Source organism: Balaenoptera borealis (assembly GCF_965194805.1).
Source record: "Balaenoptera borealis genome assembly, chromosome: 21".
Lineage (NCBI taxonomy): Eukaryota > Metazoa > Chordata > Mammalia > Artiodactyla > Balaenopteridae > Balaenoptera > Balaenoptera borealis.
The window spans coordinates 20,185,715-20,200,871 of record NC_138880.1 but is presented as its reverse complement, the minus strand read 5'-3'; the positions used below and the strand labels follow the sequence as shown (position 1 = coordinate 20,200,871).

Genomic DNA, 15,157 nt, shown 5'->3' with positions numbered 1-15,157 from the left:
ATGACAGTTAAAAACACTTAAAATCATGTCAGGGATTTTCATGTCTGAAAATCCTCTACATATGTAAATTAAATCATGGAGTTTTAAAATTTGATGTTTAAAAATGTGTATCAAAGTGTACATAGTTAAAGAACGTCAAATAATACAGAGAGGCTTATGATGAAAATCGGCTGTCCCTGGGCTCATTCCTTCTACTCCATCCCCCGTCTCTGGAAGCTAACACTTTTTTTGTTGTTGGGTTTTTTTTCTGTTTTTTTGAAGTGTAGTTGATTTACAATATTGTGTTAGTTTCAAGTTAATATTTCATTGTGCGTATATATGTCCTTCTGTTCATCTGGTCATCTGTCGATACACATTTGGGTTGTTTCTACCTTGTGGCTATTGCGAATAATGCTGCTGTAAACATTGGTGTACAACTATCTGTTCAAGTCCCTGCTTTCTGTTATATCTGCGTTTTCACAGTATGGAGGTTTGTTCATTTTTCTTTTTAAAATTAGCCTTTTTAAATCACAATTTTACATAGTATTGAAAAACATGTTAACTGAGAGAATTAGCGATAGTATTAAAGTCAAAGGGTACTTGCATTTTCTATTTTGAAAAAGGATAGATAATTCAGAAGCTGGTCAATGTAGCAGAAAACACTGAAGATATTTATGATTCAAGTAGAAAAGTACTGCATATAATTCATAAACAAGACAAATAGCTTTTTGTTCTTTATGATCTTTAGAGAGCACTAGTTACCATCTCAGCTCTTCTTAGGAAAAAGATCAGTGATAAGTTTACAGTGAAATACTACTCAAAATCATTGACATTTAGTACAGACAACAGTAGATACTTTGACAACATATATATATTTTTTGTAATGGGATTTATGGAATACAGACATTGAAAGTAATTGGATTCTTTCTCTTTTGTTTTTCCTCATTTTTTTTCTATCTTTCATTCTGATGGAGGAAAGGAGGCACATTTTTCAGAGATTTGTTGTGTTTTATTAGGCCTTAATTGCATATAATTATGTCTAAATGAACAAGATTAGACAACTGGTATAGCTAAATCTAAAGAAAATAAGTCTTACTATAGCAGTGTTTGACTGCTATGCCTAACAGGAAAGGTGGAAATGTCTTCATTCCATATATACCTAAATTGTCATAATTGTAGTGAGAATTTATTCTTCTGCAAGCTCTTTCTTTACAAATAGAGTCTTGACAGATGGACCGATGATAATGGCAGATCTTTCCAAGAACTCCCAGACAAAAGAAACGTGAAACTACCCCCAGGATCAGGATGAAAATGTGTTTGATTATAACATCAGATGTCTTGGATTAGGGTTTTCATTTCAACCTGAAATTTTGCTAATTTTGTAGGTATGACCTCAGCATCAGCAAATGCAAAGTTTAGGAGACTACTGCATTGCAAATGGGCTCTGACTTTATCTTTCATACAAAAAAAAGCTACCTAGATGAGTTTTTAATAGAATTCCAAGGTTATTTTATCAATTAGAAGATACTGATAGCAAGCCTATTCATCTTCCTTCTCAATTTGTTTATACTTCTGTTTGCTTGCATTTTTCTTGTCACGTCACTTCTATCCCCTCTAAAAGCCCACAGAGTCGGGGTGGGGGTCTCTATTTTACACTGGAAAACATTTTAAATGCCATAATTAACTTAATTTTCTCTACATGTTAATATAAGCTAATATTTTTAATATAATTAAATATATTTAAAATAAGCTATATGTATAAGCATCTAGTATACATAGCACCTGGCATAAAGCAGGTACACAATACATGCTTGAATTTAAAGAAAACTAGCTACTAGGATAATAGAGTAAAATATCCGTTTTCCTAAACTGTTGCTACAAACTTTATCATATGCATGTATAAAAGGATGACTTACTGAAAAAAAAATGGGTCTATAAATGCTCTTTGGAACTTTTCTGTAATGAACAATTGTATGTCTTCTTGTGTTTTATCTAATTTCTTTGTCCATTTAGCTGTGTAATCTACTCAGCACTTCACTTCCTTCTGTGTATTTTGGTTATTTTGTTTACAATGTTGGATATTTTTAATTTTATTTTTTTATTATCTATCGTATACATATTAGTGTATATATGTCAATCCCAATCTCCCAATTCATCCCACCATCACCACCACCCCTGCCCCCCCGCCCCACTTTCCCGCCCTTTTTGTCCATACGTTTGTTCTCTACATCTGTGTCTTTATTTCTGCCCTGCAAAAAATGTGTACCATTTTTCCAGATTCCACATACATGCGTTAATATACGATATTTGTTTTTCTCTTTCTGACTTACTTCACTCTGTATGACAGTCTCTGGGTCCATCCACGTCTCTACAAATGACCCAATTTCTTTCCTTTTTATGGCTGAGTAATATTCCATTATATATACGTACCACATCTTCTTTATCCATTTGTCTGTCAATGGGCATTTAGGTTGCTTCCATGACCTGGCTATTATAAATAGTGCTGCAATGAACATTGGGGTGCATGTGTCTTTTTGAATTATGGTTTTCTCTGGATATATGCTACAATGTTGGATAAAAAGGTTAAATGATAACAAGTAAATTATATACTTCATGGTAAATTAATTGCTATCATATGGATTTCTGCCCAGTGTTGTCATATAGAAAGTTTGGTCTTTAAGTGTTTCTCTTTAGACTGTTAAGTAAATATGGACACAGAATGTAATTTAAAATAAGCCTCCCTTCAGATAGAAAAGAAATAAGCAAAATATTGTGCCTATACCTTTCCTGTGTGCATAAAAGAAGCTTGCCAACTGGTGGGCTTCTTTGGAGAATGATCAGGTAAGAACATAGCTCTTTTGCTGGGGAATCTCCCAATGTCAACTTCTGAAGATCTTTTCTGTGAGGCTATTCATTCCTCCAGAGAGGAATCCCACAATCTCTGGCCTGGAAAGTAATGGGAGGAGTTTAGAGCTGGCTGCGTGGCTATCTGGCTGCCAGGATGGAAGTAACCTGGGGAGGGCTCAAACTTATAGAACAGTGTCTCTCTTTTGACCTCCATTGTACCTGTGGTCATGCTACCTGGAGTCTCTTTGGTTCGACCTTAATAGAAATAAGCCTTTCAGGGCTTCCCTGGTGCCACAGTGGTTAAGAATCCACCTGCCGATGCAGGGGGCATGGGTTCGAGCCCTGGTCCGGGAAGATTCCACATGCCACAGAGCAAGTAAGCCTGTGCACCACAACTACTGAGCCTGCGCTCTAGAGCCCGCGAGCCACAACTACTGAGCCCATGCTCCACAATTACTGAAGCCCGCACACCTAGAGCCCGTGCTCCTCAACAAGAGAAGCCACTGCAGTGAGAAGCCTGTGCACCTCAACAAAGAGTAGCCCCCACTCCCCGCAACTAGAGAAAGCCCACGTGCAGCAACGAAGACCCAATGCAGCCAAAAATAAATTAATTAATTAATTTTAAAAAAATATTAAAAAAAAAAAAGAAGAAGCCTTTCATTTTCTGATGGGGTGGGAAAAACATTATTCACCTGGCTGTTCAGGGTTTAGGTGAGAAGCTATCAGCCCATCACCTCCACCCTGCCTTCCAAGCTAGTGGTCACCTCCAACCCAGCACCATCTGGGATACTGCAGTGCAGCCTAGCTTGCTTCTGGTGGTACTCCCTGCTGCTGCTGCTTGCTCTTCAGTTTTAGCAGCTCTGCCAATTCCCCCATGTGCTTTTTGTCATCTGGTTGACATTGCGTGCCAGGTGTTTTCACCTCTCCCTTTCTCTTCCACCTTGTCAATTCATGTCTTTTCCATTTTTCTTTACTCCTTTCTAGTGGGGTTTTGTGAGAAAGAAAAAAATGTATGTGTTCAATCCAACCCAAAGTCCCTAACTCCTTCTTAACACTTATTTTCAAAAATATACTCAGCCCATCGTTTTCCCCTTGACAAGGATAAGCATAGGAGAGGAAGTATGTCACTGCAAACAGACTAGCTTTATGGCAAGGAACTCATATTTTTCCCTCTGAGAAAGATATTCCCTCTCGGGGAAAGTTTTCTTCAGAGGCAATAACTAAACTTTTATTAGGGTTGCCATAATAAGTTAGATGCTAGGGATACAACAGTTGTAGCAAGGTGTGGCCTTTGCCTTCAAAAATCTTATTCTAAACAAAATAGCGTGGACAAAAGGAAGCAGTTGGAGAGAGACATGTAAAAACAAATCAAACGATAATTCCATCACCTGGCACAGTGCCTGGAGCATAGCAAACAGTGTTTACTGAGTGAAGGAATGCTATATTGGTCTGTAAACATAGTATGAGATCACAGTGGAGGAAGTAATTAATTTTGTCTTGAGAGCACAAATGCACAAATTTCACATATTTAAGAAATTCACATTATATCTTTCAGTGCTTCCCAAGACACCCATGCATGCTACTTGTCCCTGAATTTAAGTAGTGCCCCTCTCATTCTGTAACTTTTTTTTTTTTTTTTGGCCCCAGAAGGACTGAGAACTACGTATTTTGTTAGTATAGACTGAAAAAAAAATTGTCTATTAAGTCCCTAAATCCTTGCTTTTCACATTTTGCTGTACATTGGAATCAGCTGGGAGTCTTTTAAAAATTCTAAGCCCTGACTGCCACCTTTAGACATTTGATTCAATTTCTGGACGTGGAAATATTTTTAAAGCTCCCCAAGTGATCCCAACGGACAGCAAAGTTTAGGAACCACTTTTTAAATTACGTAAAAATTGAGAAAAAGATACATGAAAAGGACCTAGTGGTCATAGATTTTATAAGAATAAAAATAGGCTGACAAATAAATAATTCAGTTGATTCTGGTTCTTTTTTTTAGCAAAAAGAAATAGGTATAAATTTGTCTGAAGATTATGCAGGTATTTCTGCCCTTCTAAGCTCCTTAGCTTCTAAAATTTATGAAAATTCACCACTGGCAGCATACAGAAGTTATTTTGAGGATGAACAAAATTTTTCATCAAGACTCATGACTTCAAGACTGATTTTTAAAATAATCTCAAGAAGTGGTAAAGTTAATTTTCCTCTACAACTTTAAAGAGAGCTTAAAGTTTTATATTATCTTGGTAGCTGCCTATACATTAAAACACTGAGAAAAATAATGCATATCACCTTCTAATTGTTGTAACTCTTTTTCTTTCTTCCTTTTTGTCAAAATAAAAAACGTTCCATATACAAAATGAGTGACTATTCATTTAGCACTTATCATATGCTAAGGTGTTTGAAAATATTACAACAAAATGACCACGGTCCTATAAGGTGAGAATTATGATGTCTGTTTTACAGATCAGGAGCATTTTATAGTAAGTTGCCTAAGGTCACACAACTAGGAACTGAATGAGCCAAAATATGGAAACCACGTCTTTGTGCTTAAAGAGCCTGTGCCTCTTCCATACTCCCAAGAGCCAGAGTTCCTCTGTTTTTGCTGTGGAACTGGTTCAATTCTATACAATGTAACAGTGAGCATCCTTCTGTGGGGGGAAGCCTGGGAAAGTCGAGGAGAATTTCCATGGCGACTCTCAGATTAGAAACAGCCTGGAACTGTGTCTGACCTCCTGGATCACTCTGAGTCAAGCCAGCATTGGTCTCATGAAAAATTCACAATAAATTAAGTTTATGAAATTCTTTTTGTTCTTGCAGTTCTTTCAGTGGGAAAAATGGCGAAGATGATCAGTTTCATCCTTCTCACCACTCTTCTGGTAATGGGCAGGGAAAGCTGGGTAAGCTCATTACAAAAACTATTGTTTTAAATACCCACTGAGATCTGAATTTTCTTTTATTTTGCAGAAAGTCTATAGTAACTTGTCACTGAAAAAACTTAACTAGGGGGAAAATGAAAAAGCACCTGCCACATAATAGGCACTTATTAAGTCCTTAAAAAAATTTTTTTAAGTAAAAATCAGTATTCACACTAAGTAAAATCTTTTTTATTTACTGGGGTTATTTGGGTGGTTACATAATATTAAGAATTTAAAACTGTCCTTTGAAATTGACCTTGAGCTTTCCAGTATCAGACACTGTCAGTGTAAACTAAACAGATTATTTGAAAGTAATTGCAATGAACTCGTGCCTCTCTCCATTCATGAGTAAAAAGGGAAAAACAATCATTTACTCAAAGTTCTGGGAGAAAGAAAACCCTTAAGTTTTAAATAAGCTTACTAACACTGTATATGTAGTCACGTAAAAATTGAACATCCTTGCCCTGTAATCCTTTATTTTTAAATTGTATAGTCCACTATATTTAACAATATCACAACCAATTTCCCACTATTAGAAAGCAACACAGGATTCCAGATGCCATAAAATGTCTTTGCTGTTCATTTTTTAGACAGGTATAACTCAGGGGGCTAAGCAAATAACTCGTTCAGAGAGGATAAATCAAAGAGAGTTGAAGAGAGAGTCCGAAAATAAGAAATAGTCCTAGAGAAACAGCTGGGAGAGATTCAGTGACTTGGGCCTGGAGATGGGAGGAAGGAGTCCTCTACTATCATTTCTCCATTCTCTTGCTATATGACCTTCAGTTTAGAGGCCGAATTTCTATGTTTACGTTATAGTCCTTCATAGGAAGACAATGTATTTACATCTTTCTTTTGCCCCAAACAGAATATCTGAGCATGCTGTTCAGACAGCCTAGCAAAGTGCCCAGAACACAGTATGCCCTCATATTTATGGAATGAATACAAGGTAGCACATAAAGATAGAAACAGGAAGTTATGCAATTATAAATTGGGAAATATGTCTGACTGTATTCAAATGCCTATTTTAGGAAATAATGTATATAAAAGTAGTGTAAGGCACTTACACGTTAAAATTCATAATTTCTCAGCAAACATTTATGCTTATCACAGGAGATCATGACATGAGCTGCAAATAGAGTTGTCCAAGTAAAAACAGGAAAAAGGCAAAAATTTGTCTTTTGTCCTTTCTCTTCACTATCCCCTAGTAACTCTCCCAGCGTTGAGTACTTAAGGGTCTTTACTGCAGCTTCTTGTTCTCAGTAGCTTTTCCCAGGAGGCACACCTCTGCAACTCCCCTTCCCAACTCACCACATTTGCTTTATCTCTGGAGAAATCTGCTCAGTCAGATGCCACTGTAGAAGGAAGCTGATAAACTCTTTCACATGCAATATTCTTGGGTTATTTGCCTTTTTAGAGAAAGTAAATAATTTAACTGAAAAACTCAGGCTTCTCCATCCTGTTTTGAAGTAATTAAGGGAAAAACAATAAGTAAGCCAAAAGGTAAAGTGACTCCAGTAGAATTTCCAGAAACAGGTAAATGGGTAAGATACTCAAGGATCTGAGGGTCTAAAGTAGCATCCCTTAGAAAGGTGACCATGTGTCATCAGGTTATGAGCATTCAGTATATTTTTAAAACATATTAATACAAAAAGGTCATTCAAAAGCCTTGTTTATTTTAGAGACTGACACACTAGTCACATGTAATGATGCTGTAAAGCACTTTCCTGTTAAGAAAGCACTCAGGCGGTGATACGTAGCGTTTGAGAGTAGGATCCTTGAACTGGATGTGAATCCTGACTCCTCTTGCCCGCTGAGAATTTCCTGTTTCCTTGAGAAATTGCAAGTTTCCTCAAGGATGAGTCCCTTCCTACCTCGTGGAATCGTTACGAGGATCAAACGAGACAACCACTCTACAGCTCTTGGTGTAGTCATTCAGATTATTTTATATCATTTTTTAGTTCAAGCACTTTACCGTAAGCCATAATTTCTTATTCTCCAAATAGCAAACAGTGTTAGAACTTGCAAACCACTTTCTGGTTAGAATATTATTCTGAACTGGGAGTTGGGGACAAATTTGAATCATTAATTTATCCAGCTTGTTCGGAGCGTTTCTTCCCCTTAAGAGCGAGATGCGCGTTACTCTGCAGGCTCTCGAGAACTGCCTGCAGGAGCAGACGCGGCTCAGAGCCCAGGTGCACCTGCTTGAGACCCGGGTCAAGCAGCAGCGGGTCAAGATCGCGCAGCTTTTGCACGAGAAGGAAGTCCAGCTCCTTGATGAAGGAGAGGAGAATAGCGTCATTGACCTTGGAGGCAAGAGGCAATACGCAGGTCAGAATCTATGTTTCTTACGTGTTTCAGTAACTTACATCATACACCCGTGTGCAACGGTGGTGCTAGTAATTTGATCACTTCAGGTTTTGCTAAAGAGCTTTTCCTATTCCAGTAACAAGCAACATGAAGCATTATACCAAATTTAATGTCTTCTACTATATTTTACCCCTTTCTCTCTATTATCTCTGCAAGGGACATTGAATAGCATATGCCAGTTATCTGAGGATTTCAATAGTTTAATAAGAGATCATGACAATAGATTGTTTAAATATCAGTGTGCAAATGGCAGATTATATTTGTGAAATTTTACAGTTTTTTATTTGTGTACTGTGTCTTGCTTCATTTCATTTATACAGTTTTCCCTTCTGAAACCCTGAGATGCCTTAGGATAGTAAGTAAGGTAATAGAATAAAAGGGCAGGGCAGGAAAAAGAATCAGAATTATTTAGGAAAATAAATAATCTCCCTACTATTTATGTTTTATGTGTAAATTTTACAGTTTGGTCATTTTCCCTTTGATTAGGCCAGGTTTCCCCGCAGAAACTAAATGATCTTAAACTGCTAACATATCGCACTTATCACTACACATATCCTTATTCCCTACAGAAAACTATTCACCTGATTTCCTCCAGGCAACTTTAAAATAAACAAATAATAGTTGTCACAAATGAGAATGACATCTGGAATGCTTTGTTCTTATATGTCTACTGTACTGCCATGATATATTATAATTTCTCTGTTTATGAACCTATCTTTGTCAATTAACTGGATACTTTATAAGGTCTGGGATGACGTTTAATACACTCTTTGCTCCTTATTTCCCATCAGAGTCCTTGGAACATAGTAGAGCCTCATATTTATGAATGAAAGCACGGTAGTATATAGAAATAGGAATAGAAAAATGGGAAGGGAGGATTAACCAAGATGGCGGAGTAGAAGGACGTGCTCTCACTCCCTCTTGCAAGAGCACCAGAATCACAACTGGCTGCTGGACAATCATTGACAGGAAGACCCTGGACTTCACCAAGGAGGATACCCCACGTCCAAGGACAGAGGAGAAGCCACAGTGAGACGGTAGGAGGGGCGCAATCAGAGTAAAATCAAATCCCATAACTGCTGGGTGGGTGACTCACAGACTGGCGAACACTTATACCACAGAAGTCCACCCACAGGAGTGAAGGTTCTGAGCCCCACGTCAGGCTTCCCAACCTGGGGGTCCGGCAACAGGAGGAGGAATTCCTAGAGAATCAGACTTTGAAGCCTAGTGGGAATTGATTGCAGGACTTTGACAGGACTGGGGGAAACAGAGACCCCACTCTTGGAGGGCACACACAAAGTAATGTGTGCATCGGGACCCAGGGGAAGGAGCAGTGACCCCGGGGGAGACTGAACCAGACCTACCTGCTGGTTTTGGGGGGTCTCCTGCAGAGGTGAGTGGTGGCTCTGTTTCACCGTGGGGATAAGGACACTGGCAGCAGAGGTTCTGGGAAGTTCTCCTGGGCGTGAGCCCTCCCAGAGTCTGCCATTAACCCCACCAAAGAGCACGGGTAGGGTCCAGTGTTGGGTTGCCTCAGGCAAAACAACCAACAGGGAGGGAAACCAGCCCCACCCATCAACAGTCAAGTGGATTAAGATTTTACTGAGCTCTGACCGCCACAGCAACAGGGAGGGAACCCAGCCCCACCCATCAACAGTCAAGTGGATTAAGGTTTTACTGAGCTCTGACCGCCACAGCAACAGTCAGCTCTACCCACCACCAGAGCATCCCATCAAGCCTCTTAGATAGCCTCATCCACCAGAGGGCAGACAACAGAAGCAAGAAAAACTACAATCCTGCAGCCTGTGGACCAAAAACCACAGTTACAGAAAGATAGAGAAGATGAAAAGGCAGAGGGCTATGTACCAGATGAAGGAACAAGAAAAAACCCCAGAAAAACAACTAAATGAAGTGGAGATAGGCAACCTTCCAGAAAAAGAATTCAGAATAATGATAGTGAAGATGATCCAGGACCTCGGAATAAGAATGGAGGCAAAGATTGAGAAGATGCAAGAAATGATTAACAAAGACCTAGAAGAATTAAAGAACAAACAAACAGAGATGACCAATACAATAACTGAAATGAAAACTACACTAGAAGGAATCAATAGCAGAATAACTGAGGCAGAAGAACGGATAAGTGACCTGGAAGACAGAATGGTGGAATTCACTGCTGCAGAACAGAATAAAGAAAAAAGAATGAAAAGAAATGAAGACAGCCTAAGAGACCTCTGGGACAACATTAAACGCAACAACATTCGCATTATAGGGGTCCCAGAAGGAGAAGAGAGAGAGAAAGGACCAGAGAAAATATTTGAAGAGATTATAGTCGAAAACTTCCCTAACATGGGAAAGGAAATAGCCACCCTAGTCCAGGAAGTGCAGAGAGTCCCATACAGAATAAACCCAAGGAGAAACACGCCGAGACACATAGTAATCAAAGTGGCAAAAGTTAAAGACAAAGAAAAATTATTGAAAGCAGCAAGGGAAAAACGACAAATAACATACAAGGGAACTCCCATAAGGTTAACAGCTGATTTCTCAGCAGAAACTCTGCAAGCCAGAAGGGAGTGGCATGATATACTTAAAGTGATGAAAGGGAAGAACCTACAACCAAGATTACTCTACCCGGCAAGGATCTCATTTAGATTTGATGGAGAAATCAAAAGCTTTACAGACAAGCAAAAGCTAAGAGAATTCAGCACCACCAAACCAGCTCTACAACAAATGCTAAAGGAACTTCTCTAAGTGGGAAACACAAGAGAAGAAAAGGACCTACAAAAACAAACCCAAAACAATTAAGAAAATGGTCATAGGAACATACATATCGATAATTACCTTAAACGTGAATGGATTAAATGCCCCAACCAAAAGACATAGACTGGCTGAATGGATACAAAAACAAGACCCATATATATGCTGTCTACAAGAGACCCACTTTAGACCTAGGGACACATACAGACTGAAAGTGAGGGAATGGAAAAAGATATTCCATGCGAATGGAAATCAAAAGAAAGCTGGAGTAGCTATACTCATATCAGATAAAATAGACTTTAAAATAAAGAATGTTACAAGAGACAAGGAAGGACACTACATAATGATCCAGGGATCAATCCAAGAAGAAGACATAACAATTATAAATATGTATGCACCCAACATAGGAGCACCTCAATACATAAGGCAACTGCTAACAGCTATAAAAGAGGAAATCGACAGTAACACAATAATAGTGGGGGACTTTAACACCTCACTTACACCAATGGACAGATCATCCAAAATGAAAATAAATAAGGAAACAGAAGCTTTAAATGACACAATACACCAGATAGATTTAATTGATATATATAGGACATTCCATCCAAAAACAGCAGATTACACGTTCTTCTCAAGTGCGCACGGAACATTCTCCAGGATAGATCACATCTTGGGTCACAAATCAAGCCTCAGTAAATTTAAGAAAATTGAAATCATATCAAGCATCTTTTCTGACCACAACGCTATGAGATTAGAAATGAATTACAGGGAAAAAAACGTAAAAAAGACAAACACATGGAGGCTAAACAATACGTTACTAAATAACCAAGAGATCACTGAAGAAATCAAAGAGGAAATAAAAAAATACCTAGAGACAAATGACAATGAAAACACGACGACCCAAAACCTATGGGATGCAGCAAAAGCGGTTCTAAGAGGGAAGTTTATAGCTATACAAGCCTACCTCAAGAAACAAGAAAAATCTCAAGTAAACAATCTAACCTTACACCTAAAGAAACTAGAGAAAGAAGAACAAACAAAACCCAAAGTTAGCAGAAGGAAAGAAATCATAAAGATCAGAGCAGAAATAAATGAAATAGAAACAAAGAAAACAATAGCAAAGATCAATAAAACTAAAAGCTGGTTCTTTGAGAAGATAAACAAAATTGATAAGCCATTAGCCAGACTCATCAAGAAAAAGAGGGAGAGGACTCAAATCAATAAAATCAGAAATGAAAAAGGAGAAGTTACAACAGACACTGCAGAGATACAAAGCATCCTAAGAGACTACTACAAGCAACTTTATGCCAATAAAATGGACAACCTGGAAGAAATGGACAAATTCTTAGAAAGGTATAACCTTCCAAGACTGAACCAGGAAGAAACAGAAAATATGAACAGACCAATCACAAGTAATGAAATTGAAACTGTGATTAAAAATCTTCCAACAAACAAAAGTCCAGGACCAGATGGCTTCACAGGTGAATTCTATCAAACATTTAGAGAAGAGCTAACACCTGTCCTTCTCAAACTCTTCCAAAAAATTGCAGAGGAAGGAACACTCCCAAACTCATTCTATGAGGCCACCATCACCCTGATACCAAAACCAGACAAAGACACTACAAAAAAAGAAAATTACAGACCAATATCACTGATGAATACAGATGCAAAAATCCTCAACAAAATACTAGCAAACAGAATCCAACAACACATTAAAAGGATCATACACCACGATCAAGTGGGATTTATCCCAGGGATGCAAGGATTCTTCAATGTATGCAAATCAATCAATGTGATACACCATATTAACAAATTGAAGAATAAAAACCATATGATCATCTCAATAGATGCTGAAAAAGCTTTTGACAAAATTCAACACCCATTTCTGATAAAAACTCTCCAGAAAGTGGGCATAGAGGGAACCTACCTCAACATAATAAAGGCCATATATGACAAACCCACAGCAAACATCATTCTCAATGGTGAAAAACTGAAAGCATTTCCTCTAAGATCAGGAACGAGACAAGGATGTCCACTCTCACCACTATTATTCAACATAGTTCTGGAAGTCCTAGCTACGGCAATCAGAGAAGAAAAAGAAATAAAAGGAATACAAATTGGAAAAGAAGAAGTAAAACTGTCACTGTTTGCGGATGACATGATACTATACATAGAGAATCCTAAAACTGCCAACAGAAAACTGCTAGAGCTAATTAATGAATATGGTAAAGTTGCAGGATACAAAATTAATGCACAGAAATCTCTTTCATTCCTATACACTTATGATGAAAAATCTGAAAGAGAAATTATGGAAACACTCCCATTTACCATTGCAACAAAAAGAATAAAATACCTAGGAATAAACCTACCTAGGGAGACAAAAGACCTGTATGCAGAAAACTATAAGACACTGATGAAAGAAATTAAAGATGATACCAACAGATGGAGAGATATACCATGTTCTTGGATTGGAAGAATCAACATTGTGAAAATGATTATACTACCCAAAGCAATATACAGATTCAATGCAATCCCTGTCAAATTACCAATGGCATTTTTTACGGAGCTAGAACAAATCATCTTAAAATTTGTATGGAGACACAAAAGACCCCGAATAGCCAAAGCAGTCTTGAGGCAAAAAAATGGAGGTGGAGGAATCAGACTCCCTGACTTCAGACTATACTACAAAGCTACAGTAATCAAGACAATATGGTACTGGCACAAAAACAGAAACATAGATCAATGGAACAAGATAGAAAGCCCAGAGATTAACCCACGCACCTATGGTCAACTAATCTATGACAAAGGAGGCAAAGATATACAATGGAGAAAAGACAGTCTCTTCAATAAGTGGTGCTGGGAAAACTGGACAGCTACATGTAAAAGAATGAAATTAGAATACTCCCTAACACCATACACAAAAATAAACTCAAAGTGGATTAGAGACCTAAATATAAGACTGGACACTATAAAACTCTTAGAGGAAAACATAGGAAGAACACTCTTTGACATAAATCACAGCAAGATCTTTTTTGATCCACCTCCTAGAGTAATGGAAATAAAAACAAAAATAAACAAGTGGGACCTAATGAAACTTCAAAGCTTTTGCACAGCAAAGGAAACCATAAACAAGACGAAAAGACAACCCTCAGAATGGGAGAAAATATTTGCAAACGAATCAACGGACAAAGGATTAATCTCCAAAATATATAAACAGCTCATTCAGCTCAATATCAAAGAAACAAACACCCCAATCCAAAAATGGGCAGAAGACCTAAATAGACATTTCTCCAAAGAAGACATACAGACGGCCACGAAGCACATGAAAAGATGCTCAACATCACTAATTATTAGAGAAATGCAAATCAAAACTACAATGAGGTATCACCTCACTCCTGTTAGAATGGGCATCATCAGAAAATCTACAAACAACAAATGCTGGAGAGGGTGTGGAGAAAAGGGAACCCTCTTGCACTGTTGGTGGGAATGTAAATTGATACAGCCACTATGGAGAACAATATGGAGGTTCCTTAAAAAACTAAAAATAGAATTACCATATGACCCAGCAATCCCACTACTGGGCATATACCCAGAGAAAACCGTAATTCAAAAAGACACATGCACCCGAATGTTCATTGCAGCACTATTTACAACAGCCAGGTCATGGAAGCAACCTAAATGCCCGTCGACAGACGAATGGATAAAGAAGTTGTGGTACATATATACAATGGAATATTACTCAGCCATAAAAAGGAACGAAATTGAGTCATTTGTTGAGACGTGGATGGATCTAGAGACTGTCATACAGAGTGAAGTAAGTCAGAAAGAGAAAAACAAATATCGTATATTAATGCATGTGTGTGGAACCTAGAAAAATGGTACAGATGAGCCAGTTTGCAGGGCAGAAGTTGAGACACAGATGTAGAGAATGGACATATGGACACCAAGGGGGGAAAACTGCGGTGAGGTGGGGATGGTGGTGTGCTGAATTGGGCGATTGGGATTGACATGTATACACTGATGTGTATAAAGTTGATGCCTAATAAGAACCTGCAGTATAAAAAAACAAACAAAACAACTAATACTAAACTTTCATTGGGTTATTTGTATGAAATATGTTAATATAAATGTTTCAGACATTACATGAAATTTCTAAAAATCCTATATTTGTATTTGTATGGAAATATGTATGGAAATATGTTAATATAAATGTTTCAGACATTACATGAAATTTCTAAAAATCTTGTATTTGTATGGAAATATGTTAATATAAATGTTTCAGACATTACATGAAA

At 37.8% G+C, this 15,157-nt stretch overlaps 1 protein-coding gene across 3 annotated transcripts in view; it reads left to right on the top strand.

Moving 5' to 3' along the window:
- The window catches only part of FGL1 (fibrinogen like 1), a 63,377-nt gene that overhangs the window by 28,199 nt on the left and 20,021 nt on the right, over positions 1–15,157 (top strand). For 2 of the 3 annotated variants that reach the window (XM_082375380.1, XM_082375379.1), the window contains exons 2-3: positions 5,644–5,723; positions 7,889–8,069. In XM_082375380.1, coding sequence (XP_082231506.1) covers positions 5,661–5,723; positions 7,889–8,069 — 244 coding nt within the window. In that variant the 5' untranslated portion in view covers positions 5,644–5,660. Of the gene's footprint in view, positions 1–5,643; positions 5,724–7,836; positions 8,070–15,157 lie in introns of all 3 variants that reach the window. The other variant, XM_082375381.1, reaches the window with a different exon arrangement.